We start from the raw sequence: 16628 nt of genomic DNA, 5'->3' as shown, positions 1-16628 counted from the left end.
GACACTTGTGGAGAATCAGAGTGGCAAGAAGCTTAAATGCTTACGCACTGACAATGGTGGAGAGAGTGTTTCAAAGGCCTTTCAGGACTTTTGTGAGTCAAAAGGTATAAAATGTGAACTTACTGCTCCTTACAATCCTCCTCAAAATGGTGTTGCTGAGAGGATGAATAGGACCATACAAGAGAAGGTCAGAAGTATGTTGTCTAATGCACAGCTGCCAAATGGGTTTTGGGCTGAAGCTGTATCAACAACTGTTCATCTTGTAAATAGATCTCCTAGCAAGGTTTTGCAAAAGGATTCAGTGCCAGAGATGGTATGGTCAGGCAAAATGCCCTCATACAAGCATCTCAGAGTCTTTGGCTGTGAGGCATATACTCACGTTCCAAAGGAATTTAGGAACAAACTTGAGCCAAAGAGTAGAAAGTGCATCTTTCTAGGCTATGGTAATTCTGGTGAGATGGGGTACAGACTTTGGGATCCCGAATCTAGAAAGGTTGTCCGCAGCAATGATGTTCACTGTAATGAATCCAAATATCATTCTAAACCAGAGAGGGTTGAGGAGATTAGAAGAGTTGTCTTCCAAGAAGATGGACCTGCACGTGCAAGACAAAATGTCAGGGCTCAAGAGGAGCAAGGACAGGATAGAGTGAAACCACAGGTTGTGGCTGAGCCTGAGCCACCTATTGTGCGTAGATCTGGACGTGTCACGCAACCTCCTGATAGGTTTGTTCCATCTATGAACTATGTCATGTTGACTGATTGCAATGAGCCTTCATGTTACAAGGAAGCAGTGCAAATGAAGGACTCTGGGAATTGGCAATTGGCCATGCAGTCAGAGATGACAGCTCTGCATAAAAACAAGACATGGAAGCTGGTTAAATTACCACAGGGCAAAAAGGCTCTACCTTGTAAATGGGTTTACAGGTATAAGATCACCGCTCATGATAGTCAGCCAAAGTACAAAGCAAGGCTTGTTGCCAAGGGCTTTAAGCAAGAACAAGGCATTGACTTTGATGAAGTCTTCTCTCCGGTGGTCAAGATGACTACATTGAGATGCTTTCTTGCATTGGTTGCCATATTAGATTTGGTGTTGCACCAAATGGATGTCAAGACAGCGTTCTTGCATGGTGATTTACATGTGGAAATTTACATGCAGCAGCCAGAAGGGTTTGTTGCGAAAGGCAAGGAAGATTGGTTATGCAGTTGTTAAAGAGTCTTTATGGCTTAAAACAATCACCGAGAGCATGGTACCATAAATTCCACAAGTTTATGCTTTCTCAAGGCTACAAACGTAGTGAGTTCGATCACTGTCTATATACAAAGAAGGCTAAGGATGGTAGTTGGCTGATCCTTATTTTGTATGTGGATGACATGTTGATTGTTGGCAAGCACTTGGAAGAAATTTCAGCTTTGAAGTCAAAGATGGCAAAATAGTTTGACATGAAAGACATGGGTGAGGCAAGTCATATACTTGGTATGCGCATTGAGAGAGACAGATCAAAGAAGTTGATTTGGTTATCTCAAACAGAGTATATTGACAAGGTTTTGCAACGTTTCAATATGGAGAAGGGAAAGGCACTGAGTGTTCCATTGCCACCATATGTGAAACTTAGCAAACAAGATTGTCCTGTGTCTGAGGAAGAACAGGCTGAAATGGATAAGATTCCATATGCGTCTGCAGTGGGTAGTTTGATGCATGCAATGATTGCTACTCGCCCAGACATTGCATTTGCAGTGGGAGTAGTAAGTCGATACATGTCAAACCCAAGCAAGAAACATTGGGAGGCAGTGAAAGGAATATTGAGATACCTGAAAGCTACAAAGAGTAAGCGTATATGCTATGGGAGTCAGGAGCTAAGTGTAGAGGGTTTCACAGACTCAGATTATGCAGGTGACTTAGACAACCGAAGGTCTACGTCAGGGTATGTCTTTACATTGGCTGGTGGAGCAATATCATGGCGTTCTAGATTACAAGATTGTGTTACTTAGTCTACTACAGAGACTGAATATGTTGCAGCATCAGAGGCATGCAAAGAATCAATTTGGCTTAATCGACTAGTAACAGATTTGGGAATCAAAGAAGAGATGCCTGTGTTATATTGTGATAGTCAAAGTGCTATACAATTGGCTCGCAATCCAGTTTATCACTCAAAGACAAAGCATGTGGATGTGAAGTATCATTTCATCAGGGAAATGCTCGAGGATAAGCAACTTCAGCTTGTCAAAGTTCACACCACAGAAAATCCTGCTGATCTACTTACAAAAGGACTTCCCTCAGAGAGCTTTGCGCATTTTCGCAAGCAGTTAGGTGTAGGGTAGTACATCACTTCTCTACATCTCTTGTATATTAGCTTGTATAGTAGCTTCTCTCACACTTAAAGTACCACATTGGACTTTAAGTGGGAGGTTGTTGGGGTATAAAGCCCAATGTGGTCGCCCAGGTAAGTGGGCGGTCCGCCAGGTATGTACACATATTCTTTTGTAAAAACCTAATAAGAACTCACTATGCTCTACAAATTACAGTAGAGCGAGTTCACCATATCGTCGTGCTCTTCTTCTCGCACTCTCTCTCTCTCGCGTCGCACTTCCGCTCGTACTCCTTTACAAAGATCTTTTCCTTAGTGCTTAGAATAGGTGGTACCTTTCTAGCACCCTCGATTACCTCAAATGGTGCCTTCCCCGTCGAAGAATGAACTGTATTATTATAGGCAAACTCAACCAACGGCAAAAATTTCTCCCACTGATGCTTCTGATTTGAGATGTAGGACTTCAACAAGTCCAAAACAACTGAGTTGGCAATCTCTGACTGCCCATCTGTCTGCGGGTGAAAAGTCTGCGGGTGAAAAGAAGATGAGAATTTAAGCCGGGTACCTATATTTTCCCAAACAGCTCTCCAAAACAAACTCGTGAACCGGGGATCTCTATCTGAAACAATAGACTCAGGCATCCCATGTAATCGGAAAATCTGCGAGACAAACAGCTTAGCCAAATGATCGGCCTTCACTGTCTTCTTGACCGGAATGAAGTGGGCCTGCTTACTAAATCTGTCGATGACTGTTCAAATGCCATCATGCCCACTATGAGTTGTCGGGAGATCAAATATAAAATTAATGGTTATGCTTTCCCACGGCTTGTGTGGGATCGGTAGAGGAAGCAATAATCCTGGCGCCTTGTGTTTGTCATACTTGACCTTTTGACAGACCATACATGTTCTAACAAATCCACATCCTTTTTGAGCGTAGGCCAGTAGAAATACTTTTCTACACCTCGCAAGGTATTGTCAATGCCTCTATGCCCAGCAAAAGGAGGATTATGGCACTCTGTCATCAAATAGCCTTCCTTGATCACAAATCCCGCAACTATCTCTCCATTCTGTAACCGATCAACTATGTCTGCAAAATCTGGGTCTGTCGCATACTGATCGACCATATCTTCAAAGTTCCAGTGGTGTATCGCCGAAATGGCCGATACCCGTGGCTTTCGAGACAACGCATCAGCCACTGCATTCTGCTTTCCCTTGACATGCACTATCTGAAAGCGAAACTGCGACAAGATATTAGCCCATCTCATCTGCTTGTCGGAAAGCTTCTTCTGACTAAGAAAATAGTGAAGACTCTGGTGATCCGTAAACACTGTAAAGTCTGCTCCCAAGAGATAATGCCTCCACTGAGTCAAAGCATGAATCACTGCTAACAACTCCTCGTAAATCTGAGCAACGCGCTCTGGTCTGGAAAACATTCTACTCTCATAAGCAATGACATGGTCCTCTTGCATCAAGACCGCACCCAAACTACGTCCACAAGCATCACAGTAAACCTCAAACTGTTTCTGCAAGTCTGGTAGACTTAATACTGGCCCTGTTGTCAGCTTCTCTTTGAGCGTCTGGAATGCTCCCTTTTCTGCTGAGCCCCAAGTAAATGGAACTCCTTTCTGAGTCAAGACGTGTAGTGGAGAGGCAATCTCTGCAAACTTTTTGTTGAACCGCCTGTAGTAAGAGCACAAGCCCAAAAAGCTCCGCACCTCGTGCACATTCTTCAAGTCTGGCCAATTTTGAATAGTTTCAATTTTGGCAGGGTCCATCTGAACACCTTCTGCGGAGACAATGTGTCCCCGAAAGTGTATCTCTGGCAAAAAAATTCACTCTTTTTCCCATTCACCACCAACCTATGGTGCCTCAGTGCATCAAAAACTCTATCAAGATGGTGTCGATGATCTGCTTCAGTCTTAGAGAATGATGTCGTCAAAGAACGTGTCCACAAGAGATCTGTAATCTCTGAAAATCCTGTCCATCCTCCTGTTGTAGGAGCATTTGTGAGGCCAAAAAGGCGTCACCAAATACTCGTACAACCAAAAAGCTGTCCGGAACACGGTTTGGTATACATCTCCAAGAGCTATCATGATCTGATGATAGCCACTCTTGAGGTTGATTCAACTAAAACACGTTGAACCCTGCAACCTGTCAAGAATGTCGTCTATCCTGGGTATAGGAAACCGGTTTTTGATGGTGATTTTATTCAGGGCTCTGTAATCAATGCATATTCTCCAAGATACATCCTTTTTCAACACTAGAAGCACTGGGGAACAATAAGGTGAAGTACTGGGCTGAATTAGACCCTTTTCCAGTAGTTCTTTCACTTGGTGCATAATCTCCTCATTTTGTGCTCTGCTCACTCTGTACGGTGGCCGGTTCGGTGGTACTACCCGGAACCAACTTGATGGTATGGTCCTCGGGTCTCTCAGGAGGTAGCTCTCCAGGCAAACCCTCTGAGAAACAATAAGCGTGCAAAAACTCTTTCGTTTTTCCCTTCTTTGCTCGCTCCTCTGCTGCCTTGGACGATTTTGGCTTGTCCTTGGTATGCTCTTTAGGTCCTCTGTTAGGGCATCTCAGAAAGATGTGCCCCGTCTTGCCGCAACCATAGCACTTGCCATCTTTAAAGTACTCGGCTCGTTGCTCTGAAGTAAGTCGCGGGCCATTGAACCTTCTTCTTTGTTGCGTCCCCTTCTTCCTGTTCCCGTTGAAGTGATCTTGCTTGCTCTGTGGCGTCTTTAGCTTATCCGTAGGGTAGGTCAAAGTGCCTACGTGCATCCCAAACCCTTGTTTGGCGTGTCCCAAGAGCCTTTGAATAGACTCAGATTTCTTCGTTAAGCAATAATTCCGTATCTTTGACGGAAGTCCACAACAAAATCTCTCAACTTGTTGCTTGAAGGTGATCCTCTTGAAGGAAGAGGCAAGTAAGAAAGTATCCCAAAATCTCTAACAATAAGAATCCAGAGTATCTTCCCTGGTCATCTGTAGATGATTTCATGCCGTAATCACGTCGTGCTCATACTGAGTGAGCCACGAAGAAGTAAATATCTTCTTGAAATTGAGCCACTTGGTGGGTGCTTCCCTACGTAGCAGTAAGGTAGACCACCATGTCTGGGCATTCCCCTTAAGGTAAGAGGCTGCTCATCGAACCTTGGAGTGCTCTGAGTAGCGACCTCCAGAGAATACGATGTCAAACTGTTGGATGAAAGCCAACGCTCTGTGGGTATCTCTGAAGCCCGAAAAAGTGTCAAACTTGAGCGCTTGCCCACCCTCTTTGAAATCCTTAGCCTTCTTGCCCTTATCTTCTAGACGATCGTACTGTTTGGCTCTGTACAGATACTTCCTCTTCGTTGTGTACATAAAATCATCAAAGTCCGAACTCTCTGACGAATCCTTATCTGAACTGTCATGATGCTTCCGAGATCTTCTATGGGATCTGCTCTTCTTAGCTCTCTTCTTATCTTTCTTGCTCTCTTTTCTCCGCTTCTTCCGCTTTTGCTCATCCTCTCTAGCACTAGAGGACGACGAACTGTCAGGACTCTTTGAAGACGAAGAAAAATTCTTGAAGCGAACATGCTTCTTCGATCTGCAAGCCACCTCGAAAGCTGACTTCCTGCCGAAATAACTGGGAAAATCTGCTGACTTCCTCTTCTTCCGAGAGTGCTTCTTGGTCTTCTTCAGTTTGTTGACTCAATGCTTTGCAGCTTCGTCAATCTCTTTCAGTGAGTACAGCCTCCGCTTGCCTGCACCCTTCTCTTCTTTCTGCTTCATCTCTGAAGTTCTTTATGGCATATGCCCTGTAAGACAGAGCGATGAAGACGGGAGCGCGCCCGATGCGCGATGTATGAAGGGTGGGAGTGGCTAGTAAGTCCGGGGCAGGGACGCGAAGATTCTTTGTCAAAATCTTCCTCCCTTTCTGTTGTTCCCTCACCGGGAATTTTCCTTCTTCAATTTCTGCCAGATTCTCTGCGAGAACCTCTTGTGTGTTGCAAAAAGGACCGGATTCTCCGTAGAAGAAGAATCGTCTGAGCTCTGATACCACTGTAATAGACTTGGACACTCCAAGCAGAATATGAATAGCAACACACGAACAAATCTTCAAAACAACTGGACAAAACTTTAACAGAGAGAGGGAGTGAGAAGAGGGAGAGTCGACACGGCACGGCGAAGTTCCGCACCCAGCAGCATTGGCCCCAAAGACTGGCGCCCCTTTCGGTATTTCTTTATTATTTCTCAAAGGTACAACTCCCGAGGGCTCTCCTCTCTGAGACTCTGTGTCCAAATGCTCTGCAAAGTGAGAGGCCCAAGGGCTCTTATAAATTACAAGGGTTGCCCAAAAGCAGAGCCCCAAAAGCTTCAGTTCCAAAAGCACTTGACCCCAAAAGCTACTGCTCTGAAAAGCTCACACAAAACTGCCAAAAACAGCCAGCGTAATTTTCGGAAATCCGTACAGCTGACACGTGGCAGTCTCCGCAAAATCTAGGCTTTTCCGTACGGCATGTCTGTACAACCTGCCACATCAACATCCGATCGCTGAAAGGGTCCTGCTTTATCTTTAAGGTTTTAGGCCCCTCTACCGGGTTCCATAAGTTGGACACAACTTTATAAACTTATAGGGTCACTTATTACAAGGTTCAAGCCACACGGCTGAAATTACAAGTTGTCCAACTTCTTTTACTGATCCTTTCCTTTAGAGTGGCCTTCATCTATCCTTTAGGCCATGCCACGTCATCACTTTGTGACAGTTAGGGTTAGGGTTTTGACTTAGGGACTTCAGGATAGTATTGTCCTAGTGAGGGGATGGTGTGTCTTGAGTTTCGTGCAATTATGACCTCGTTTAAGGTGTTTGGTAGTGATTAGGCATCCGAAGGACATTTGGTGCAGTTAAGAGATCTGTGATTAGTTCAGAGGTTGAACCATTTGTAAGTGTGTATGTGTGGGTTGGTCCCAGCCTGACAAGCTAACGGGATTGTCTACGTGCACCTACCGTGTCACTTGTGGCCTCGATTGACATTTTGTTGAGAGGTGTGTTTTGCACTATTCGGGTGTGAGTTACTCCCGCAACATTGGCGCCGTTGCCGGAGACACAAGACCATAAGTAGGAAGCCTACGACACTTGCGTGATGGAAGCTTGCTTTAGCTTAGGCTAGAGAGAGCTTGAAACCTTTAGAGAAGATCCAGGAGAGGGTATCCTGAGGTCTAGTAGATAGCCAGGAAGCCAGTGTCTTGCCAAGGGTCTGCGACTAGATAGGATTAGTTAGGTATTGTAGTTTAGAGTTTTGGTTTTGAGTTGTGGTTGTTTGGTTATGGTTGTGAAGTGCTGATGTGGAAAAAACGCTAAGAAAAACGCAAAGTAACAAAAAAGGGAAACAACAAGGCTTTTTGCTTTCCTTGAAAGCAAAACCCACCCTACACATCCCTAGAGGATGCACATTGACCATATATTTGGATTTGGATCCAACGCTTGAAACAACGCAGACAATTGCGACGAAACGGAAACAAAAAGGGTTGAAACAACCATTAGGGAGAATCTGTCCAAACAAGAGTGAAAGAAAGGGGTATTGATACTTGAACTCATATTGGGGATCAGGGAGACCAAGGGAACTCACAGCAACCAATAAAAGTAAGAAACAAGAGCCAAATAGCCAAAAACACTTATAGCGCGCTATATGTCTTTTAGGCTACCTGACAGGCAATTGAGTGCTAAGAGTTGTTGGTGAGTCTTCTACATGATCTTTGAACCTTAAAAATCAAGTGTTGAAGAATTTGGGAATCAACAAATACAGTTACCAACACAGAAACTCCAAGTGTTATGTCAAAATAGTTCAAAGCCAAAAAGGGGATAGCAAATAAAATCATATTTACATGAAACTTGACATATGGACTTTTCATAACCTTGTGAAGACACCTGGAGCAAGACAAAGTGGAAAACTGTGCCAAAACTATTCTGTTTATCTTATAGCGCAAACTGAGAACTTGAGCATTACCATTGCATTAAACAAACAAAAAGAAGGTTGCACATCAAATTTGGGAACATTTGGATGCATAAAAGGTGGAGAGTCAGTTCAAACCTGCTATCTGAAACGGAACTAAGTGTCCAACTGAGGTCAAACAAACTCCAATTGAAGTGAAACTTGATACTTAAGCTTTTTAGACTAAGGGAAGGGCAAGGAACCAAAGACAGTTGAAAAATCACTGAAAGTGTGCAACGTTGGCTATAGGCGCGTAGCTCTCAGCGAGATTACAGCGTTGGCGTGGTCGGCTCGTCAATCGGATGAGGTAGTGGTGCGTAGTATCAAGATGAAGATACACAGACTCTCACTCTCTCACTCACGACACAGAGTTCTCGTAATCCACTTATCAATTCAAAAGTTATTGTTTACAAATGACCTAAGTGCCTTATATACTAAGGTCACTTGGTTTCTCAAAAGAGATAAAAAATGTAAGGTTAACCTACTCAATATTTACAAGTTGGAAATGCTTTTAGCATCCCGGCTTCCGTAAGATCAAAATGAAAAGGATTACAAGGTTCTCCCATAATTCCAAAACACGTCTTTGATTAAAAGAGAGTTCAAAAGTAGACCAGGCTTATTACAAGGGAAATTGAAGTTACATATGGCGTAGTTGGCCTAGGCTGCCGACACTCCCCCCCTCCTAATTCATGTCTACCACGACATGATTACGGTCGTGGTTGTCGAAAGGTCCCGGCAAGTGTGGTGTTGTCCTTCTCCACTACTGCTGCGTACCTTGCCGCGAGATCCGTGGGAGTCGGCCCAAAAATGTTACTCTTGATAGCAAAAAATCCTGTATATACTGCTTCTTCAAAATTTTGGAGGTGGTAGCTCGGCAAAAATATAATTCTCCTGTAGTAGTTGTAGAGCTTTTCTTCGGAAGGTGGTTTGCTGAGGTCGTAGGAGAGGTCATCTTCGTTGTTGACGGGATTGAAATATGGTGAATGATACAAAATGCCGAGGTTGAAAGTGGCATTGCAAGCCAAAAGTGTTTTACATATCTTTACGAGCATTCGACACGTAAGGTTTAGAGAGCCGAGGAAGGTTTCTATGGCGCCCTTTAGGGTTTTCGCCATATAATCTCCATCTATTCTCTCTCCAGCCTGCGGTCCTGGTAAAGTGGGGTAATTAAGCCATGAGGGGTGATCTTTCCTTTGTACAATGAACTGCTGGGTTGTGTACATTCGAGGCAGAGGGCAAAAAGTTGGATCTTTTCTCCACGACCTTGGTGCTGTCAGCAGATAGAAAATGTAGTCTGGGTGCTCTGTCAGCCATGCCTTTCGCCAGTGTGGTTGGCTGTCCACTAACTTCTTCTTTTCCGCTTCATCTTGTGTTGCAGGGTCCATATCTACAATTGCAGATTCCATTTCCCCTTCCGATTGCTTTTTGATTTGCAGCATTTCATATTTGAGCAGAGGGTATGGAAGCATAGGAGCTATCCATTTTCCTCTTAATTCATTTCTATCAAGTTTGTCTTGCCCCAATGTCCTTAGCAGTCTCCGTTCGGAGTTCATTGCGTTTCTCCAGCACTTTTCCGTTTCAGTCTTTATCGCGGCTCTGATGTTTTCTTCTTCCTCTGGAGTGAGTCTTTCATCTTCAGGCACATTCAATGGATTTTCTGATGTGGAAGGTATATCAGCTGGGTTTGGCTCCTCATCTATCCAACTTTCCGTGACAGTCTCTAGTACTTCAGCTGGATTTTGTTGATTAGGTTCCCCTTGGTCCTGATGGCCTTTATCTTGGGGAGGATCAGAGCCACCTTGTTGGTTGGTCTCCGATTCCTCGCCTCCATACACGTCTGCCAGGGTACCAAGGTCTCCTATATTCTCAGTTCTGAGTTGTGCTCTGCCTTGTTGCCCTCCTTCTTCATCATCATCATCTTCTTTCTTTCTCTGATACTTTAGAAGCTCTTGTACCATTTCCTGATTTAATCTGGCAAATTCATCTTTCTCTTTCTTCTCTTTCTCTGCCTGTGCTTTCAGTTCTTCTATTTGTTTCTTTAAGTCTTCATTCTTCTCTCTAAGTTTCGGATCCTCTTGTATCATAATTACGCTGGAGCCTGCGCCTTTTAGGACCTCAATCTCTCTTCGAAGGTCATCTTCCGTTTTCATTGCGCCTTCAAATATCATCACTCTTTGTCTTTTTTCAAGTGCCAGCTCTCGTCGTAGATCTTCAATCAATTGTGTATCGATTGGCTGGGTATCCTGAATTGCTACCACCTCTCCTCGGCCTTTTCTTAATCTTTCCACCTCAGCTGCATGTATTGCAATTTGTCGCCGGAGAGAGGTGGTCTCCTCTTTCAATCTCTGAACTTCTTGGCTCCTTTCCTTATGCAGATTATCAGCATATAGTGCATCAGCCTTTGTCCCTTCTAACTCTTGCACTAATCTCTTGTTCTCTTCTTCTGTCTGAGCTGTGCTTACCTCGAGCTCATGTTTCGTGTGCTCGAGTGCTCCCACCTGGTCTTGAGCTGTCTGAAGCTTTGCCAACGCTTCAGCCAGGTTTGCTTCTGCTTCGGACATTCTCAAGGTCAGTCTCTGATTAATATCCTCCAAGTCTTTGTTGGATGATTCTAATTGCCAGTTCTTTGACACCACTGTATGAGAATGTTTTCTGACATTACGCAATGCTCTTGATACTGTGATCAAGTCGTTGTCGATCATCTCTTGAATCTCATCCATACTTGCTTCTCGATCTGGAGAGTCCATAAGCTTGCCCTTACCCTTTTCCAACGGGGCCACAAGCTGTTGACTTTTGATTTCCTCTTCCACTTCTTCTGCAGTTCTTGATATTCCAGTCTCAGTTGTTTCAGGAACAATGATAGGCTGAGTAGCCTTAGCAATTTTTGGTTCCTCAATTGGTGGCTGCTTCACAGGCTTCGGCTGTTGCTCAGTATCCTTGGGGGGTTCAGCTTGCTTCTCTATCTGCTCTTCATGTTGTTCATAATCATGGTCGTAGTGGCGGTCCCAATCTTCTTCATCCTTCTTTTGCTGTTCTTCTCGTTGTCTTTGTTGTTCCTCGGTCCTCTCCTCTTCGGCAGGCCGTAGCTGGCTCTTTAGCACCTCAAAATCATTATCATCAAGTAGTAAGTCCGGTTGGTCTTCCACATTCTGCTTCTGAATGAATTCATTAAAAAATTCCATTTCAAAGCTTTGAATATTTGCCGCCTTGGTCCTTATCTTGAACTTCTCTGCGGACGGCTTCCATTTGGCCCCAATATCTCCTTGTAGAGATCTTTGAATTGCAAAGCCTTCTAGCTTCCTTTCCATCTTGGCTTGCTTCCTTGCTCTGAGTGCTTCCGCTGCCTTCTCTTCTTCTTCCAAGTTTCTTTTGCGGCTTTGTCGCTCAGCCGTCTTTTCTGCTTCCGTCTTCTTTACTGTCTCTAGTTTACGGCCTCCAACCGTTTGTTGTGTGACGGGGGGCTTCCTCAACTCTTCCTCATCACTGCTGTCACTTTCTTCTAACTGCCACATCCACTCTTTTTGTGACACTGCAGGTTGTAGTTGATCCTTCATCTTTAATGCCTCGTAGATAACCCTTGTTATGATCTCACCTCCTCCAATGTACAGTGGTGAGGTATTCCTGAGCTTGATAAGAGAAACCAATACATGTGCAGCATGGTTTATCACTACCAACCCTGGACTCTGCAATGCCCATGTTAAGGTGGTGGCCATAGATGCCATGGGGTTGGTATACCTTGGTGGTCTCTTGCTTATGCACAAAACACACTGATTATATATTCTGCAAAGAATTTTTGCTGTTTGGTTCTGCATATCTTCAAATACTTGTGTCGTTTGCTTGTTGCTGAATACCACCAGCTTATGGTGTCTCTCTCTGACACTGGATCCCTCCCTAGACAAATGGCAGGCGGCATGGATGATGTCGGTTGTGATTTTAATTTGTACTTTATTGCCATATCGTCCTGTGACCATGCATGTTCCATCATCTTGGATTGATTCTACTAACTCATGGACTCTCTGAATGTCTATGCTGATAGGGGGAAGAGTCAAGAACTTCAACAAACCCGCTGTCTTCATTGGCCCCTTCAGGCTCTCATTCTTCAGATGGGTCATTATTTCCTTGGGCAACATCACCAGCTCCACTGGTTTACCTGACAGGTCTGTATAAACTCCCTGATATATCTGAATTCCATCCTGCTCCAATACTTCCTTTGGTATCCATGTAGAGGTAGGTTCAAGTGATTTGTTGATGATTTTGAATGGAGTGGCACCTTCAATAGGATTTTTCTTCCTGTGCGGTGACGTCATGGATCCTGGTATCATAAACAGTAACCCAATGATGAGTTTTGAACCATTACAACCAAAATTAATATTAAACTGACATATGCATACTTTAAGAGCCCGTTAGTCTTCCCTTTTGCAAATGTACTGATTTTTTTGATGAACATGAAAGACTATTATGATAGTTGTAGGGGTTAGACATGTGTTAGTGGGGTGTGAGCCCCTCTTTCCATTTTGACACTGTCTGCTGTCTTCTGCCAAATTTTCCGCTTTTCTGAAAAACGCTAATTTGGTCTAATCACTGTCACATGGTGTCCATTCTGTTCCAAAATTGGTTATGGCCTTTGTTTATCATTGCAAACATGATGATATGGTTAGCTTTTGATTTGGGCCCTGTTTGGACAAACCCTGACTTATAGCACGCTATAAGACCTATTATGGTCATTTTGTATCCTTTTTTAACATGTGACCTCACCAATGGTTTGAACACCTCTTGAAAAGTAACAAAAAAGGGAAACAACAAGGCTTTTTGCTTGCCTTGAAAGAAAAACCCACCCTACACATCCCTAGAGGATGCACATTGACCATATATTTGGATTTGGATCGAGCACTTGAAACAACGCAGACAATTGCCACGAAACGGAAACAAAAAGGGTTGAAACAACCATTAGGGAGAATCTGTCCAAACAAGAGTGAAAGAAAGGGGTATTGATACTTGAACTCATATTGGGGATCAGGGAGACCAAGGGAACTCACAGCAACCAATAAAAGTAAGAAACAGGAGCCAAATAGCCAAAAACACTTATAGCGCGCTATATGTCTTTTAGGCTACCTGACAGGCAATTGAGTGCTAAGAGTTGTTGGTGAGTCTTCTACATGATCTTTGAACCTTAAAAATCAAGTGTTGAAGAATTTGGGGATCAACAAATACAATTACCAACACAGAAACTCCAAGTGTTATGTCAAATTAGTTCAAAGCCAAAAAGGGGATAGCAAATAAAATCATATTTGCATGAAACTTGACATATGGACTTTTCATAACCTTGTGAAGACACCTGGAGCAAGACAGAGTGGAAAACTGTGCCAAAACTATTCTGTTTATCTTATAGCGCGCTGTAAGACAGGAAACTACCAGTTGGGTGCAAACTTAGAACTTGAGCATAACCATTGCATTAAACAAACAAAAAGAAGGTTGCACATCAAATTTGGGAACATTTGGATGCATAAAAGGTGGAGAGTCCGTTCCAACCTGCTATCTGAAACGGAACTAAGTATCCAACTGAGGTCAAACAAACTCCAATTGAAGTGAAACTTGATACTTAAGCTTTTTAGACTAAGGGGAGGGCAAGGAACCAAAGACAGTTGAAAAATCACTGAAAGTGAGCAACTTATATCTTATAGCGCACTATAAGTCCCATAGTGCACTTAGGAGCTTTATTTTGGCAAACCCTCTTGGGTATAGAATCATCTAGCCCTATTAAGCTTGCATGCAAAATTTAAGTCATTTGGACAAATCTAAGTACCTCAAAACCCCTGTGAAGAAATTGCGTTTCTGAAACGAAACACTAAAATTGACCCAGACACCAAAGAAAAAGTTCAAATTGAGTGAAACTTGACAAGAGGTGCTAAAAGAGCAAGTTGAACCAAGAAGTGGAGTCATAGGTCAAAAATCACCCCAGGAATAGACTTAAAGTCTTATAGCGCGCTATAAGTCTTTGAACCTAGAAAATGGGCCAAAATCAACATTGAACCTCACAGCAAGGATCTAGACACTCTAAGGAGTTCATAGAAACTTTCAGAGGTAAAATTGGATAAGCAAAAGCCTTAAAACAAGAGGTCAGGTATAAGACTTGATTGCGGAATTTTTGGGACTAACTTTCCAGAAACAGGAACGGAGGAGCAGACAGACCAAACATATGTGTACATAACACTGTTCTTCATGATTATCTCTTGATGCTATACAAAATTTTATATAAATTGGGATTGCTATTCAACCCTTGAGTCCAAAAAGGCTAATCATACTTTTGTAGATACAACGGATAATTGCCATACAACGGGAGCTCACAGGAGAAATCGAGGTAAGCTTCAAGTTTGCAATACAGCTTTGAGTCTCTTATGTATTTAAGATCAGGAGCCTTTTTTAAGTCAGGAGCTAAAAGTGTCAAAAGTCAAGTAAGCACAACGTCTACTGAGGAGAGTGTAAACCAGCTTGACTTAGAACCCTTAACCGCTATACAAGAAGGATCTAGTACGTCCTCTGACTACTCATCCTCCGACATGGCTTCTGAAGGAAAGGGCAGGAGTGTTTTAAGTGGTGACATGGGAGCAGGGACATCTAATCTCTTCGAGGAACAAAACAAGATAGAGTTAGTGTTTAAGTACCCTAACCGACATGGAGCAACCATATATCAGGACAGCAATGGTAATTACTATTACCGCTGCGGTGATGTTCCTGGAATGGCCCCTGATTTTGTAGACGCTTCCTACAATGCTGATTGTTATGTGGACTTGAAAGGTGCCCAGTACCGAGTTGTAGGAGATCCGGACCTAGTGGACGAGTTTGGAAACATAGTGGTGAATGAGGAAGAGTTTGACGTTGCTGAAAAGCAACCGGAACTTCCTATGACCTTATTCAAAACCGCTATTTGGGTAAAAAGAATCTTTACCGACCACCTAGGAGATGGGTTATACCGAGGACAACCAGAATTGGGAAGCACTTTTTACAAGTGCATGGACCCTGTACTAAGAGAATTGACGAAAGAGAAGTATTTGTATATCTTTCAAGATAGGAGTAAACCAGGATATCCTAATCTCATAGTAGACAAGTACGAGAGAAGGTATTGTAAGACCGTCCAAATAGATCTTCATAACTTTAAGATCAATGGAGTATCGGTGTCAACACTTTACCCAGACGCTATAAAGCCTAAGAGTGTAGAAAAGGTTGATATAGAGTTCATGGATGAGTCCGTAAGAGAGACAGAGCATACCAAACGTGAGAAAAGCATTCCAAAGGAGTCTACTAGCCGAAAAAGAGTTGTGATAGCAGGAACTACGATGAGAGCTCCAGTAAAGACTCCTAGTACAAGTATGGTAGCAGAAAGGCCAGAAACGAGAGGTGGACATTCGGTCTATACGAGACCAACACATCCACTGAAACCGGCCTGTTGAATCCAAAAAGGGCGGTAGACTTTACTTCAAACCTTGATTTAGCTTTCACCCATTATTAGTCATCTATTATACCTGCGCTATAGTGACACAAGAGAGGGGAATGGGATACAGATGCTAGATTGCACCTGTATGAGTAGACCGACACCAGATTGGCCCCTAACTTAGGCGCCCCTTTCGGTATTTCTTTATTGTTTAAAAGAGGGAATAAACGCTGTGGTTCTTTCCAAGCTGCCCCGCACAACCTTGGCTGAATTTTGATTGTTATGGCCTGATTTCGGCAGCATAACTGTACTAGAACCCTTCACAGTCAGTATTCCCACGCATTGACTGACTTTCCCGACGCATACGGGCACTTTACAGAACCTGGCGAGAATCTGCAGCACGCTGAATTCTCTGTTTTCAACCCTGAAAATGCGCCAGATCACCTGTACAGCGGTCCCCTTGCGTCCCCGAACCTCCTGGGGGTATTAGGGTCCGTTTAGGGCCAAAACCCTAAACCTGCAAAAATACACAGCAGGCTGTAATTCACTGTTTCGGGCTCCATTTCGCGTGCCGGTCGCATCCGTAGCAAGTCCTCGAGCTCCCGCACCTGTAGGGCTACTTGCCCTTTGAATCGGACGAGATTTCTGGCGTGAAACCTCTCCGAATTCACCTGTACCTGCGGGGGATTAGCCGCTAGCTAATCCAGTACCTGTGCAAGAGGCTCTTGCCTCGGCAATCGCGCATGAACCCACACAACTGTACATTGGTCAAATGAAGAGCCCACTAGAGGGGCATAACATACTGCCAAAGGGGAGAGAGAGGGCAGTGCGTAGCGTGCAGGGCATCACTCTTGGCACCGCACTGTGCATAAGAGGGAAAGCAAGCACTCCATAGCTCTTAACCTGTGACAAAACTGAA

At 43.7% G+C, this 16628-nt stretch overlaps 2 protein-coding genes across 2 annotated transcripts in view; one reads left to right on the top strand and one right to left on the bottom strand.

Annotated features, from left to right (window-relative positions):
• Nucleotides 1–8657: 8657 nt before the first annotated feature.
• Nucleotides 8658–16628, bottom strand: part of LOC147434844 (uncharacterized) — a 47359-nt gene continuing 39388 nt past the window's right edge. Inside the window, exon 3 of the mRNA XM_086491248.1 lies at nucleotides 8658–12592. Within this exon, the coding sequence (XP_086347374.1) occupies nucleotides 8988–12587 (3600 nt within the window). The 5' untranslated portion in view covers nucleotides 12588–12592 and the 3' untranslated portion in view covers nucleotides 8658–8987. The remainder of the gene's footprint in view (nucleotides 12593–16628) is intronic.
• On the top strand, nucleotides 14714–15480 carry LOC147434846 (uncharacterized). The gene is made up of 2 exons (XM_086490038.1): nucleotides 14714–15397; nucleotides 15438–15480. The coding sequence occupies exons 1-2, from the start codon at nucleotides 14838–14840 to the stop codon at nucleotides 15478–15480; spliced, it is 603 nt and encodes a 200-aa protein (XP_086346164.1). The 5' UTR covers nucleotides 14714–14837.

This window comes from Adiantum capillus-veneris, chromosome 19, assembly GCF_014529385.1.
Source record: "Adiantum capillus-veneris isolate H3 chromosome 19, ASM1452938v2, whole genome shotgun sequence".
Lineage (NCBI taxonomy): Eukaryota > Viridiplantae > Streptophyta > Polypodiopsida > Polypodiales > Pteridaceae > Adiantum > Adiantum capillus-veneris.
This window is presented reverse-complemented; position numbering and strand designations above follow the sequence as displayed.

Coding starts and splice junctions, on each gene's coding strand:
- LOC147434846 (XM_086490038.1), top strand. CDS start 14,838: ATGGCTTCTGAAGGAAAGGGCAGGAGTGTTTTAAGTGGTGACATGGGA. Junction 15,398..15,437: donor GTAGACAAGTACGAGAGAAG/GTATTGTAAGAC, acceptor CATAACTTTAAG/ATCAATGGAGTATCGGTGTC.